Below are 16322 nucleotides of genomic sequence, written 5' to 3'. Positions count from 1 at the left end.
GCTTTACTTATCGATTTGGACGTTACCACAATTCACTTCACGGTAAGTTACGAATTTGCTTGTATTTTGCTTGTCTTTTTTTCACGAATAAAGCTCCATGCTTCACAGGATGTGGATGTGAGGATGTGACTGGTCTCACGTTACCGTTGAACACGTGTTTCCTTGACATTAACATTTGTGTGTGCAAAAAAAAACAAAACAAAAAAAAAACCATGCGCACATTATAGAACATTATAGGACGTTTTCAGTTACTGTTACAATTATTCCACACATCTGATACAAGCATGCCGACTGAGTGGCATGAATGTAACATCGGACTGCGTGTACTTTAGTTTAACTTGTATCCGACTCGATTAAGTTATGAATTTAATTAAAACGTCCTAGCACTACTAACATGTCAAAGCTGTTTGAAGTAAAATTTCATAGCGCTAGCCTGCTAGGATAGGCCTATATATTTTCTGCGTAAATGAGCAAAATCCAAAGACAGTTACATTTATGGCAACTCTCTCCTACTTTAAAAAATCGCATGGACTTATTATAAAATGATTTTCTTTCAAATTTTTAATTCGACAACAAATATGATAGATATTATAAAAAATAAAGTAACAGGCCTACAGCTAAGACCGTTCGAAAATAAAAAGAAGCAAACGTGCATTGTAAAAGAACACTAATTTGACATATAAATACAAAAATATAACATGACAGCAAAGTGTACGACTATTAAGACTATTACTGCTACTACTACTACTAATAATAATAATAATAATACAACACCGGGACGCGGACACTATAAAAAGTCAAAGGTAGACGTTGGCGTTGAAAGGTTCTTTATTTTTATGTTTACGTCTAGGGATGGGGTGTCCAATGTTACCCGAAAAGGTCCAGTGTGGGTGCGGGTTTTTATTTTAGCCCAGCAGTACGGCACCTGATTCAAATAATTAACTAATCATATGGTCTGCAATCAATACCTTGATACGCAAAATCGGGTGTGTTATTTCTTGGCTAAAACAAAAACCTTCACCCACACCGGCCTTTTTTGGATAACACTGGACACCCCTTGTGTAGGCTGATAATTTTCTGATTCGGGAGTAAATAATTATGACCAGCAAGCAGGCCTACTTGATTTCAGAGGCTAACATGTGGCCTGAAGTCAATCGTGGTGAAAGCTATCAGTTTTCCTAAGAACATGTTTTTACGTTTCCTGTTCTCGCCCATGAGAGTTAAAAAAAATATATCTGGGCCACACAAGATGCGTGTCAAATTGGTCAAAGAAATTACCAATAGCCTCACACCCACTTATTTGTAAAGGGTAGCCTTCATACAGCAAACCAGCCTCTTAGAAATAAATGATCGTTTAAGGAATAAATGAGATGTGTATATTTTTAAATGTACACAAATCAATAATTTCAAATACAATAAATTAACGATTATGAAACCATGACAAAAACATTGCGTTGTCATAACAGTGGACCTACATTTCATACACTATTAGGAGGCCTACCTTTGATTTCGCCAATTGATACGACAGACAAAAAGGCATGAATTCTGTGAATACTGCGGTCTGGGTTTTTCTGAATGTGTTATACTTGGGCTATAGTCCCAAACCGCAATATTGTTCCACAAATGAATAGCTTTCTGGGGACAATGGATTCTTTCCCACAAATAAATATAAGCGTTGGGAATGTGTTCGCATTTGTAGGGAAATTTAGCTGATATAAATTGCTCATGAATGTTTAAGGTACGTTTTGTTTATACGTTCTGTTTGGGTATGTTCACCACTCCTTAAAAATTTGCTAGAAAAGCGCAGTTAAACCATCGACCCAAAACAAGAGCCCTTTTGAATGCCTCAGTTTTACAGATCTACAACCCCCCCCCCCCCCCCGCCCCTTACAAAACACACACACACCCCCGACAAGCCTCCGCAGCCCTTTTCTTGCAGCACTTTTCTTGCAGCACCTGCTTCTTGCACAATTATTCACTTAACACACACCACGCTCTGCTATTCAGCCATGGAAACAGGATTTCTTTTTTGAAGTCATGTAAGTGGAAAAACGAGCTCATAGCGGCTAAATGAAAATCAAAAGAAACAAGCACTAGACTGTTAGTTGTGGGAATTACAATGCCATCCAAATCAATGACAGTATAAACTATTCCGTGTTGGTGAAAGAGGTTTCAGTAAATGTAACAGTCGCCATATTAAGATTGTGATACAAAAATAAAAAGTCACATATATATATAAAAATATAAAAAATATTTGGATTCACTGTATAGCTACATTCGATTTTAGGCTACCCAAGATTTAACGATAAATCAAACAAAAAATGTGCATTACAATGAAAATGGACACATCAACGCCTGCGTATGAACACGATATCCTGAGATAACCAAACAAATCACAGCACAAATACATTGACAAGACGCAAGATCCTTATAAATGACGATGACACTTAGGATATAGCCATTTAAAATCATAATTTTACTGTATCCGAACTTTACACACTATATACAAAGAATTTAATAATACAAAGAAATAAATTAACTTAAACATTATAAAACTAAACTTTGCCATGTAGAACGCTAAACACATTAAACTTAACACATTCATATTCATAAAGTAGAATTCTGTTTCACAACGCATTGAGTAAACAGCCACAAAGACAAACAAAAAAGCTAAATATACCCTATAGTCATATATGTTCATATACAGCAGCCTGTAAATTGCACGTCCGTGTTGCAGTGACATACGATATTGGCATCACTAGTTTTTCCAAAATTTCCTTTTAAAAGTACAGCGCATAATTTTCTTCGAAGATATTACATGTTGAGTAATCTACCGGGGACTGGCTGCTGTAATTCAACTTCCGTTAAGAGCTCTTGCCAAATGGAATACTGAAGAGCACATGCCTTCCGCTCTTTGTATTTTCTTTGTTTATTCTTTTATTACTAGAAAACCACACGTTGAATTGTGTAAACATACAAAATTTTAGGACACCGAATTAATTTAAATAATATAAATCGAACACATAAAACAACTACAGTTTGTAACCAATACGCAGATATACATTTGTGCAGGTGCGCACGTGCGCACGTGCGTGTGAGACCGCATTCAAATTTCAACACAAAATTTTAGAAGTCGTTGCATCTCAATGCATTTGCGTAAATCTACATGTATAAGATGAACATTGCCTAATTTTAGCCTATTTCATGATTATTATAATTTTTTGCATTTGTAACAGTGAAGTCTAACCTAGAACAACCAAAACACATTCTGAAGTCCGCACATTCTCTCGCTGACTTGTTACAATTTCCTATACTTTCTTAAACACAAGAGGTCACAGAAATGGGGAACAGCAGCTTAAATGACCTTAATTTCATTATTTTTCCTTCGGTTTCTTCCTGTCTTAGACACAAAAAGACATTATTCCTGCCCTCCAGTGCAGACGGTTGCTGCTCAGTCTCTCTGCTTCCAGGCTGTTCTCTGAGCGTTCAGTCCGAGTGAGAAGGCCGATACGTCAGCTGTCAGCTTTGGGAATATGCTCCGCATTACATCTGTGCTTGGCTACAACGGGCCGGGCTACAGGGCCGCATTGTGTAGCTGGTCCATGATCCCCTGATTGGGACCATCCACGACTGGGAGGGGGCGGGGTTAACTTTTTCTGTTCACATGAGTTGCGGCTGCTGCATAGCTTCTTGGTGCGCTGTCGGGTACCATGAGGTGTAACTGGGGATGTATGAGCCCGGAGTGCCCGCTGACGTTTTAACCGTGGATGAAGTGTTCCAAACTGGTGCAACAGAGGGCGAGCCGCTGGACAGTCCGCGTCCATTGGCTAGTGCGCCTGTGTCAATTGTGCCTCCGCCTTGTTTCATCAATTTTTTGAACTTGGATCGTTTGTTCTGAAACCAAATCTTTACCTGAAAAAAGACAGATGTCAACACATTAATAGTTCTATCTGAACTTAGCCCAGACCAATGGACTGGTTAGAAAAAATATTTATTTTAGTGTGTTTATAATACTAATAATACTACTACTACTACTAATAATAATAATAATAATAATAATAATAATAATAATAATAATAATGCCTATTATTATTATTAGTAGTAGTAGTAGTAGTGGTGGTGGTGGTAGTAGTAATATTTAAACCAGGAAAAATAAAGAGCGCCTGTGGCTAAGTCAACTTTGAAAGGCTATATACATTTCCGGTTCTAAATTTTAAAAAGTTGAGATATCATCATTTAACAATGTAATTCGAGTTCGAGTTGAATTAACACCGGACATTTTGTTGTGCAGGTATAGAAGCTACTTAACACCTTTTGTGACAAACGAACAGTTAAAGAAATTGTGCTGGGAAATGTGTCAGCCGACCCGTCATTTTTATACCAACCGTTAATAAACTATCAAATAATTGTAGACAACGTGTTTTCAAAATGATTTTGTTAAAAACAACCTTTGCTCAAATCAACTGCTTAGCCTACTAATAAAATAAAAGGTTGACTAACCCTCAACACAAATCAAAAATTGCCCACTGGGTAAAAATAATTAGCAAAATTGATCTATGCACTATTAAATTTCTCACAATATTAGCAAAAACACGCAACGTTTAAAATGTAACAGTATAAACGGAACTTGCCTGTGTTTGTGTAAGTCCCAGAGAAGCGGCGAGTTCGGCTCTCTCCGGCAGCGCCAGGTATTGTGTTTGCTGAAACCGTCTGTTTAGAGCCTGTAGCTGCAAACTTGAATATATAGTCCTGGGTTTACGAATCTTTTTCCCTTTCCCATTAAAGCGAACCTCGCCCCCTTCCACAACTGTGTTTTTCTCTGTCTCTGGTGCTGCTGGAGATAGAAAATAAAAAACTCAAGAGAATGTTTCACAGACGCTACTGCAAAGCAGTGAACATTACAGAACAAGTTTCACGAGCTGTAGTTTCGGTATAATTACCCTTAATTGCATACATTGTTTATAGCATTACGCAATAAATAATTACCAAGACTAATACGCAAACATCTGGGCTGACTCAAACCAATGTTTGCTCTGCAAGCAAAGCGGCAAGGGTCCCACAGCTCGAGTTTTGTAAAGTCAATGATCTACGGTAATAAAGGACGAAGTTCTTACCTGTGTCTTCTAACCGTGTCTGCGTAAGTGTGGAGCTGCTTTGATAGGACTGTACGGTAGTGATATAAGGACTTGAGGAATGGCTACCGACCGAGTTCACATATGGGTAACCCAGAGATCTAGGGAAGGATGAAGCTGTACTATACGAGCTGTCGTGCTGAGATTGACCAGCAGAATGTAAACAGTGCATGGAGTAGTGTCCATGAGACATCGAGGAAGGCGAAATTTGTTGACTTGGTGGCCCGAATTCCATGAAAACGGTCTTTCCTGAGACTGGGCTATTAAGACTTTCTGGCATTGTAGTCATTGTCATCTCTTCTGGCTGATCCCTTCTCTTCCTTTTGGTTTCTTCTATGATCTCAGTGAAGGATGGATCCCAATTTAAGCTGATCTGATTTTTTCACTTTCCATTCATAAGAAAATGTAGTTTGTCTCTGTGAAAAGTCTAAGCATGATGCTGTGGATCTAGACAAACTCGCCTCAAAGGTTTGAATCGGGGATTCATGAATATTCATCAAAGACGGTCGCTGATTGGTCCACTCGTACCAAAAGAGGCTCCGATTTGTGATTCTAGGGTTGGATCCGAAGGACCTAGGGAACTCAAGAACAACAGCAATGCTGAGACCCAGGGTCTGAGATTTCCTATGGCAATAGTGGCAAACGCCGGGGACGAGTAGCCTACAGGGCAACAAGTGAATGGGAATTACAGTAAAACTATATTCAATGTTACGTGAAGATACTATATTTACAAACATTTATGACGTATCCTATCAACATGTAGCCATCAAATTGAGTCGTATACTGGATGTTGTTGGCATGTCAATATCCAACGTCCTTTACTTTTCGGTTTCGTTTTCTAAAGGAACAATTTTATTTTCAACAAATTATATACGTTATATATTATAATTCAATAAAATGTACAGAACTATTGTGCGGTAATGGTAAATGGCCAAGCTATATATTCACACATAGGCTAATTACTACCACAGTACAAATGACCACACGTTACATGTGATATAAAATGCAGACATGATCTACTATTAATGTATTGTATTTTTGGATAAACCGAATTTTATGTAAATGTTTTCATACTGAGACATCACCAACGATCGGCAGAAGATATACCTCAAAATAGTGTAGCCTATTATTATTATTATTATTATTATTATTATTATTATTATTATTATTATTATGCTATTATTGTTATTGTTGTTGTTATTATTATTATTAGCAACACAATTATATAGGCTAAAGCGTATTTATAAATATCTGTGCTGTCTTTTCGATACTCGTAGAATCATCAAAACGGTTAATTTTAGTCGTTTTTGCCTTTCTTTTCCCCGTAACGTTTTCCCCCCAACGTAGTCGATGAGCATATTGTATCTAACAAAATTAACTTTTTCCCGCCAAAAAAGACGAGGAAATGATCAACCTTACACACGGACCCCCCAGCAAACGGATAATTAAATGATAATAATATGCATGATTTGAAAAATAATTACTGCGTTTTAAATGTGCAGTTTAGGAATGGCAGCGCTTAGATGACAACAAAACAACACATCAGGATATTAAGAATGGAGATAAAAATACCGACCAATTATTAATTGTTAACTGGGTATCTTGGTTTGAGAGAGCTAACACGTGCAGAAGGATAACTTACTGAATCATTTTGATTAAATGCTGGTCTCAAGAGCCTTGATCTGCAGCTGAAGACAGTCATATTAACATAACACCGATGCTTAATATTCATTCGCATAATTAGTCATATACTTAACACAGCTACATGCTGTTTTCATTCACCATTAAGCACCTCGAGGACATGGACCTGGATTGAACTGTAGGTTTATGGCATATTTCAGTGTGTAGGCTACAAGACAATTAAATGGCACACGTCAACAATCCCGCGAATAAAGCGGATGATATGAAATAAGAAACCTATTAAAATCTGGATTCGGTCTAAAAGCACATGGGAACTAATTGAAACACTATTTAACAGTGATGGCCCATATACTGTTGACAAGTTCCCCCAATTGAGGTTTAAAATGTAGGCCCAGGCTACATTTAAACAGACTTTCCAATACCTTTGTCTTCTTCACTGTGTCGCCAGTAACGTTGCTACAGTAGGCTAGTCCACTGAACAATCGTAATTATTGTCTAATGGTAATAAATGACAAGGTGTACTGATATCCATACGACTGGGCAATTCAAGGCCTAAATCGTGGTACAGTAGGCTGACTGTATCTAGGGCAAATATCACAGTGAATCGTATGGCACTGGCACTTAACAAGGAATCTGGAGAACATGTTGATCAGTCGTTATCAATGAATCAATGATCTATACGTTGATTGTAAAACCTTCTCCCCTTGATAGTGCACATGAAACGATCAAGGAGTCAACCATTTTTACACAAATGACAACCGGGGTCAAATATTTATTTCTGTTATATGTCCACCTACTATACAACGTTTCATATACAACGCATTAGGCCAACAGCAAAGCTCATTCACATAACAAAAGATCAAAATTATACTAGCCTATTTGAAACAAATGCGCTAATTTGACAGGCACATCGACTATTCCGCATTTTAAAACATTTTGTCAAGTCTGAGCACCAAGCAACAACTAAATCCGGGTCGAACGAAGTGACGGGAGTAATAAAATGGCTTTGTTCTACTTATATGCTATGTACTATGTCAATTTTTAAAATCTGAAAATAGATTTTCCCAGTAACATTATGACAAAGTAACAAATTATATTTAGTTGCCAATAATGATGTAGAAAATGGGCAAGAAACACGGCATAGATATGACATAAATCATGTCCCCTAAATGACATAACCTTACAGTAATTTGCACTACAGACGTCTTGTTACCACAGCAGTTGGTAAATCATTCAGTCCTAATAAAATTATTCCATGATAATCTTATGATGCCAACAGACGTAGAGAAATAACGTTATACTAATAGTGGATAATCTTATTTTCTCAATAAAATCTTAAATGTAATTTCCATTGTAAAACGACGTCACGGTTAAAACATAGGTGACTTCATGAATTTATGAACTTGAGATAATTTCAAAATAGGGTACACTATTTTATAATCCTTGCGAAGAAGGTAAAACTCCGTATCAAAACTTCACAAAAATACACGGATAACGAAAGCGAATAGCCAAGAATTATAACTATAGTAAATATTAAATGTAAATATTTCCCATATTTTAAAAGTAAAAATATATATTTTACGAAGTAAAAAAATTGCGATATGAAACATGAAAATTAACTAGAATATGTGTCGGATTAGTTATCAAACGCTTACAATTGTCATATCACTAAAAACAAACACCTATAACTTTGACAATGTCTAGATTTTGTTTGGACAGTAAGGATAAAATGCACCCATTTTAAAAAGGCACACTTTAAAGGATCAATTTTTAAAATGAGGAAAAACACCGGACAATCTGTAAGGAAAAAAAAAAGATCATACCATTTCTCCTCACCATCCCTTGGCGCGAATGAAGGTGAAGCCGCGCGCGTCCTGAGTTTCATTTTATTTTCCTGAGCCTCTTTCTCACTCCGTCTATAGCAGAGACACTTTCACAGCCACTCGTCTGTTGCACTGGCTGCTCAAACTCCCCATGAATAACAAATTAAAGGCAGTTAAATTCCGTCACTATGATTATCAACCTAATTACATAATTGAACTCGAAGGCGCAGAACAAGCAACTTTTTATGTGTTTGGGAAAATGCTAGTTATGACAGCATGGTGTACGATATCCATTCAGGCAATATTGAGGCAGCAGATCTCAGTATTAGCAGAGTTATATACAAAAACAAGGTAATACATTAATGTTACTCTTGACCTTGCTTTTAAAATGGTCCAATTTCAAGCGATTTATATCGTTCGAGGTGAACGAGGGATGGTTGGTCAATGGATCCCTTATTAACAGCGAAATAATAATAGTAGCAATATGAGTAATAACTATTGTCATTACACTGCTCCGAAAAATTATTATTGTAAGCAAAAGATGGGGGCGATGTGACGCCTGTCCCATCATTATTTACTACCTGATTATGCAAGCTAAAACTGAGATTGTAAGGTGGACACATGTGCTTCCTAGGCAGTTACAAGCTTGTTGCCAGTGTTCATTCCTTTTCATTACAAGAGTATAGCTCTGTCATATAAAACCGTATATTAAGTACGTACATTTGTTTATGTCTATTCAGTTATGATACATTATGAATGCATACATGATTTGACAGAAACTAAACAAAATAATGCGACATATCTTCTAAAAAAAGTTCACATATTTGAAAACACATATATAACATTAAAATGTACAAATATATACCTGCTTTTTTTGTTTTAACATTTCACATATTAGAATGTTCATAGTTTTGGACTTCATCATAGCATGGACTTCCGCAAACAACTGTTGGTGGAAACTTTAAAGTGTCAGGGATCAGGCAATCCTTTGTACAAAAACTTAAAACATTTGACTGAAAGGATAAAATGGGAATGACCCATTTCTTAATGAGTGAACTGAGTGAACAAATGCTCCAATTCACAGATGAACAGTGATGCAACTGAGACAATATCTGTTGCGATATGGGCCGAACAATATGAATCAAACATCAAAATGCAAGCAATGGACAGTAAGACAATAGCTTTTATTCATGCTCAAAAGTTGGCACTTTATTGAAATAATGTTATTCCTTTAGATCACTAATTTACAAAACAATGCAGCGGTTCATCGCTATCTCTTAGATTTGCATCTCAGACACAACATTCCATCCTGATGGTCAGTCCTCATCAGAATGCTTGGTCAGAATTTCCACACCATCCGATGTGATCACAACCGTGTGCTCAAACTGGGCTGATCTGAAAACAGAGCCATACACATAAGCATCACATTTGGGGAAATGGGTTGTCCTGATTTGGCAGGTTTTATCTCAGGGTGCGTTTTAACACCTGCTGCAGTTTTCCTGGGTTCCACCAGTTGAAACATTGATTGTGTGGTGTGGTAAAAAAAAAGGCTACTGTGTGTCACAATCACACAATTACTACTGTAAGGCGGGCTTAGTGTCAGACCATTAATGAGAAATTATTTTAAAACTGACAAACAGCTGCAAAACTTGAATTTACCCCCCAAATTAATGAGATATTATTAATCTCAAGTTTTAATCTTTCTCTCAGCAATGCATCTCCTCTGATGTCTCACAGTATGCAGTTTTGTACTATCAAAAGAAAGTTAAGAAATACTAACAAATGGTTTTTTTATTGTATTGCAGGTGACACAGCATACAGTATATGCAATACACCTGTGTAAGCTCTGAGGAAAAAGAAAGTAAACTCGGTTCACGAAACATGCTACTGATACATTCTTCAAATTAGAAAGCTCTGGTATATTCATCTAGGAGAAACAATCTGGGGAAACCAAAATTTTAGTTCAGCAAGTGTTAGAAAATCTAGAAGGGCAAGTGAACATTCCTTGCTTTCATTAAGAGACGGAATTAAAAACAGTATGTGTACAAAAACATCCAGCAGTATGAGCTAATTTCATATTGACCCATAACATTGTGGTGTGCTGGAACAGAGCTCCAATCAGTGGTGTTAGACAGAGCAGTGGGGCCGGCTAGGATCAGTCACACAGATGGAAGACAAAGTGCAGACTCGCAGTGGGAGAGCGGAGCAGCCCCTGAGCAAGACCACTGCTGAGATCACCACCATTCGGGAGCATGCCAGACCTTCAGCATGGATTGAGCCTAGTCTTTAATGAAATATCTAAAACAAAAAAGGAGAGCATCTCTAAATGCAGCAGGCTTTAGGCGAGCTCCGCTTCTCCATTGTACAATTAAATTACAGTGTACTGAAATCCCTGGCTGGGGCAGTTAAGTGCTTTGTAGAGCAGCACTCTAAGCTGTATGGATTTTTTCACCAGCTGAATGGCCTTTAGTACAGTAGGTGAACTAGTTCCTGCTGAATAGCTGAAGATGCTCAACGCAAGTCCCTTGTGAAGAGAGCTTTACTCAGTGTGGGCAATTGCTTTTTTCCATGAACTCTGTATCACTTAACCATTGAAAGACAGATTCAGAGTCACTTAGACTCACACAAGCTCATATGCTTAAACAACAGAAGCTCATATGTAAAAGATGTATTTAAAAAAGCAAGGAGCTTTTTTTAGGCAGATTTGACTAAACTTATCAAAACACTTCTTCTTAATTTGTTTATGGGGGAAAAAAGAAAGACATTTTGAATTTTCAATTGAATGGAAATTTTCTGAAGGGCTGACAGAAAGGAAGCCTACCTCTTATCATCCACAGAAACTGCAGTCCATTTGTCCTTCAGGATTTTAAATTCAGACAATCCCTCCATTAAGATTGGTTCTGTGATCACAGCAAATTCAGTGAGGACAAGCAAGAATGCAACAAAAAATGTAAGGTTTTAGAGATGAATAAAATGAAAACATATATACATCTCACTTCAGTTCCCAAACAGGTTTATCACACTTAAGATATACAGTAAGTCATTCAGGCCATTATTTATTCATACCAGTCTAAAGAAAACAGGAAAATATACAAATCTCCATGCCAGGGTACAACTGCTAAAATATTATAAAATAAGTATTAACAATATTTTTAAGATTGAACACAGAGCCAAACAATTTCTATTAACATCAGAATGGAAATAGAAACAAGCAGATGTGGCTAACAAGCCTAATATTCCCAACATTATTCCCCCACAAATATAAAAACTCATTATAATCCTTTTGAATTACATTCAATTAAATGTGCACTTGGTATTACAAGTACAAAATTTGAAGGTGATGTTCAAATCTGGACATGACAGGGAAATCATTTTTTGCATTATGTGAATGAAACGATGAACGCTGTTCATTTTTGAAACACAGAAACTATTTTGTTGCTGCAGTCCACTACAGACTGAGGGGGGAGAAGCTCTGAGTCTCCATGCGGTTCCCCTAAGTGCTCTTCCTTTGAGTTGTTTAACTTCTGGACAGAGGTCTTCCATGTCTCTTGTGCCTCTGTGGCTTGCTCATAGGGAATATTATAGTTTTTGGCCTCAGTGTGTCACCCCTATTTTGCTGGATAGAATGGATTACCTGAACAATATATGGACTTCCTGACTAAGCACCATCACCCCCCAAGCCTGAGAATACTGAACAAATTCACCATATATCAGAATACAGGAGTTCAAATGTTATGTTCGCATTATAGCTTTAATATGCTATTAGATTAGCTATAATTTTCCAACAGTTGCAAACATGTTTCCATTTTATTATGACTTTGGTGTTCATCTTAGGCATTACCTTGCAATCATTTTTACTGTTGGCAATTGTGTCACCAAGAGCACTTTGCTAAATAAAATTTGATTATTTAATGATATGCAATAGGTCAGCTTATCAGGGTTGACCATGGCAATGAAGGGACAGAAAATGTCCGTCAGCTCAATGGATTTTCAATCTACAATAAATCATACAATTACATTTCTTTCTGATTTTCCATTAATGATACTTGGAAAAAATATATAATTTTGAGATGTGTTATAGAAAAAAAGAAGTGAGAAGACAAGAAGAAAAATGTGTTACTGACCTATTGTGAAAGCCATCCCTTCCTCCATAAGCATGTCATTGTCATTGGCTATTGGAAAAGCATTAACAAAAAATGTAAACATGAATTAATTATGACAAGAATAGATCATGGTCTTAGAATCCTGCCTGGCATGGTATTCAAAACCTCATTCAATAATACAAAAAATCTGAATTAATAAAACTTATTTACCAAAACAAACAAAAAAAACAAAAATTTAAATCATAATAAAAAATTTGATTCATGGAACACAGAATGAGTTTTCCAATTCCTACACAGAGCCTGCCAATCAATTTGTTTTACTTCACAATTAATTGAGTGCAAATGCAAACTTTTTTGCTTCTTGGAAGCCTCCACTCATAAGCCTTGTCTGCTGGGAAGGGATAGAAACAAAGTGTGGAGCAGGACAGGGTCAGGAGATTTGGTGGGTCACCCTCCCTGAGCTGGACCGGCTCCTCCTGGACGTGCTCCTGTGAGTTCCTGTGAGCCCCTTTGAGCTAGTCTGGATTTTGGCTCTAAGACAGACTAAGTAGTTAGTGGGCCATCTGTCTGAGGTGCTCCCTATTGGGACACAAGGAGTTGCCCCAATCAAGAGGGAAGTATCTGAAATAGGCAGCACTGGCTTTCAGCTCAGGGAAGCATTTCTCAAATAGCAATAAAACATATACATGCTGACGCTACTTGTTTATTTTTCTGCCAGTAAGCAACATGTTCCCATTTCAAACAGCTAAATGTAACGTTGCTCACATAGCAACAAAGAAAGCTTTGACTAAACTTCTGCAAATTAAACCATCATTATTGATTTACTCACAATAGCTGTGAAATGGCAATGAAAAAAAAGGTTTTCAGATGTGATTTTAAATGAAGTTAAAAAAAGGACATGAGGCTATAGGCCTCTCCTGATACAATGAGCTGAGAAGTTTATGAAGCGCTTGAAGCATTGAATTAAATAAAAATATTGTTGGGAGAAAAAATAATATTTAAATAAAATTTTCATTGAGAGTTAAGTCTTAAAGAGCAGAACTCAAAGCATATCTTACCATGATGCCATATCTCTGGGTGACCATGGAAATAGGACCCAATCCCATGTCCAATAAAATATGGACACACCTGGAACCCGTAGGAGTCTGCCATTTGGCTATGAGAAGAAGAGAAAGAAGATTAATAAAAATCAATTATTTGAGGAGAAGTTAAATTGTGGTTAAATCTTGTGGTTCTGCAAATATGTTTTGTGATTCTACAATATATATATTTTATTTTTTTAATAAAGGATTTTGTAAGATTATATTTTTGTAAAAATTGTTGTTTCTAAATCCTTGCAAAGTTTAACAGCGTGTATCTGTCTGCTAACTGTGATACTTGGAAAGTCGCGAAAAACCCTGTTCAATGTGTACAGTCCCAAATAATATAGTACAGAATTTAAACATACACAATGGACACACAATTAAAATACTGCTTCCCAGACTAAAGACACCAGTAGAAATGTCTATATTAAAAAATACATCTCTTAAAATAGATTATGCATTTCCCAGTACAAAAGATCTGCAAAATCCTTTATAGGTAGTGGATACTTTTGAAGTCAAAGTGTCTGTTGCGTATTTCATTAAGCAATAAAGAAACGACAGCGCTAGGGGTTTCCAAAATTTGAATAAAATTGTGGCGGTTTCCTATGCATACAATGAGACATCTTCTTGCAGTGTCGCACATTTGTAGTGCTAGTTCTGAGAGGATTAAACAAAATTGTACCGTTGCAATTTTGAAGAAATCAAGCACACTTAATTATCTCCAGACCCTGCTGTTATATCCACTGTGAACACCTGCACTTCTGTTGCCCATTTAGTGACCTCTCAGTTCCTGCACTATCAGATTGAACTTCCTGTTGGATTAGGAGGGGATGGATGTCAAGGGAGCCTGATGGGACATCCCATGATTCCCCACAGTAACCATGACCATTATTAGTCACTCCCCTCTAGCCATATTTTACACTTATTCTGCGTCTTTCCAAAACCATTACCACCGTTATTGACAGTGGCTGGTGGCATTTTACAATCATTCTAAGCATCAGCATATTCTCTAAATATTATGAACAAAAATTATGATGAACAGTGAGCTCAGTCTTCAATGACTAGAAGAATGTCTACTATCATAGATGGCAGCAAAAGGGTCTTCTAGGCCTCTAATCTGTATGAAACATACTGTTGAACATTTGATCTCCCATAATAGCAGAGAAATATGATCCTCTTTAGCCAAAGTCCACACTCAGCGAGAGCAGCACTGTTGTAAAGCACTGGTCGGCATAATAAAATATACACCAGTGTCAACCAAACAAGTTTCCCCATTATAACAGTAGAGGAGTACTGGCTAAGGCTGAAAGCCTATCACGTGCCAAAGACTGGCCCGAACATATCCAATTACTGGGGAATTAAGCATCACAGAAAAGGTATAGCTGCCATAAACAGCCATTACTTCAGGTGGCAACAATTATTGATAACTGATACCAGTTGCAAATTTACATTCTCAATTTTGTTTTTCATGTTGTAGCTATTTGCTATCATTTTAAGAGATCTGGACATTAAACCAACAAACTCAGCAGTGAATATATCCACATAAATAATTTCCAAAAAAACAGGACAAAAAGACAATGAAACAGTGGCACTCTGGTGATTTTAAACAGCTGGATTTAGGAACAGGAACGGCTGTAATGTAGAGGAGGGGGAAAATGTAACAACTATACAAACTGTGCATTTGGTTTTCTCTGTTGCCTCATAAAATAATGAATGATTACCAGCTGTAAACATCTGGGTGAATTAAGTCCCTGATAAACTGGAAATTCACAGATTTACCAATTAAACACTTTTGCAGGGTAGTGAAGGCTGCTGGGAGCTCAGCTGTCTCCAAGCCCTTTGGCATCGCGCCCCTTTTTAGTTTTTGTTAAGAGTTAAGTGGCCAACAAAGACAGAAAGGGGGTCAGCACTCAGCCGACACCTGAATGTGCTCTCCTTTTTGTGTTCCCCCTTGATCCCCACCGTCCGAGCCTGTCATTAGTCTTAATGATGGAAAATTGTCATGTTGATACAAGTCTTTTTCTCTCTCTCTCTCTCTCTTCCTCTTTCTTTTTTCTGTATAAGTAGAAGGTGGAAGCTCCATTTATTATAAAGTTCTTTGTGACTAAAAGCTGTGGACAGTGCATTTGCACTGGGGGGGTTGAAGAGAAAAGGGGTCTTGATGCTCTTTCCATAGTGGGGATAATTATTCCAACTGTGGCCTTAATGGTCCGCTCCATTCCCGCCGCATCTCATCCACGCGCCGAGCCCTCGGCGGAGCCCCAGTGTCAGGGAATATGAAAACCCCTATAATGAAACCATTTTTTTCTGATGGAAAAAGGGACACTGGAGCTGTGCTCGCTACAAAGAAGGCTCAATTATATGCGTAATTGTGATAATTTTCCTTCCATTCATGGGTTTTTCTGAAAGGAGGTGGAGGGGCACAGAGACTCAGAAAAGGGGAATTACATGGACAATACAAAGTGCTAAACAGTAACAAAAAAAAAAACGAGATGTGTACTGGTGTACTGCTATGAATAAATATGTTAATACAGGTCATAT

General features: G+C 37.3%; 2 protein-coding genes across 4 annotated transcripts in view; both read right to left on the bottom strand.

The window, feature by feature from the left end:
* Positions 1–2453: 2453 nt before the first annotated feature.
* On the bottom strand, positions 2454–8590 carry dlx1a (distal-less homeobox 1a). Of its 2 annotated transcripts, none has more exons than XM_064327189.1 (3): positions 5115–8590; positions 4632–4834; positions 2454–3912 (listed from the first exon to the last, which is right to left on the bottom strand). In XM_064327189.1, the coding sequence occupies exons 1-3, from the start codon at positions 5425–5427 to the stop codon at positions 3661–3663; spliced, it is 768 nt and encodes a 255-aa protein (XP_064183259.1). In that variant the 5' UTR covers positions 5428–8590; the 3' UTR covers positions 2454–3660. The 2 variants fall into 2 exon arrangements, with proteins under 2 accessions (XP_064183259.1, XP_064183260.1); XM_064327190.1 differs by having other exon boundaries at positions 4632–4831.
* Positions 8591–9761: 1171 nt separating this feature from the next.
* metap1d (methionyl aminopeptidase type 1D (mitochondrial)) overlaps positions 9762–16322 on the bottom strand; it is a 79907-nt gene continuing 73346 nt past the window's right edge. Inside the window, exons 7-10 of one of the 2 annotated variants that reach the window (XM_064327187.1) lie at positions 13758–13855; positions 12721–12768; positions 11418–11496; positions 9762–9991 (exon numbers count right to left, since the gene is read on the bottom strand). In XM_064327187.1, coding sequence (XP_064183257.1) covers positions 9913–9991; positions 11418–11496; positions 12721–12768; positions 13758–13855 — 304 coding nt within the window. In that variant the 3' untranslated portion in view covers positions 9762–9912. The other variant, XM_064327188.1, reaches the window with a different exon arrangement.

This window comes from Anguilla rostrata, chromosome 3, assembly GCF_018555375.3.
Source record: "Anguilla rostrata isolate EN2019 chromosome 3, ASM1855537v3, whole genome shotgun sequence".
Lineage (NCBI taxonomy): Eukaryota > Metazoa > Chordata > Actinopteri > Anguilliformes > Anguillidae > Anguilla > Anguilla rostrata.
The sequence above is the reverse complement of the archived record's forward strand: the minus strand, read 5'-3'. Positions and strand labels throughout refer to the sequence as shown.

Excerpts from the sequence above, each read along its gene's own strand:
- dlx1a (XM_064327189.1), bottom strand. The coding sequence starts at position 5,427 with ATGACAATGACTACAATGCCAGAAAGTCTTAATAGCCCAGTCTCAGGA. Across the intron at positions 4,835-5,114 it reads GACACGGTTAGAAGACACAG|CAGCACCAGAGACAGAGAAA; the intron begins GTAAGAACTTCG and ends TTCTATCTCCAG. Across the intron at positions 3,913-4,631 it reads TGGGACTTACACAAACACAG|GTAAAGATTTGGTTTCAGAA; the intron begins GCAAGTTCCGTT and ends GTCTTTTTTCAG.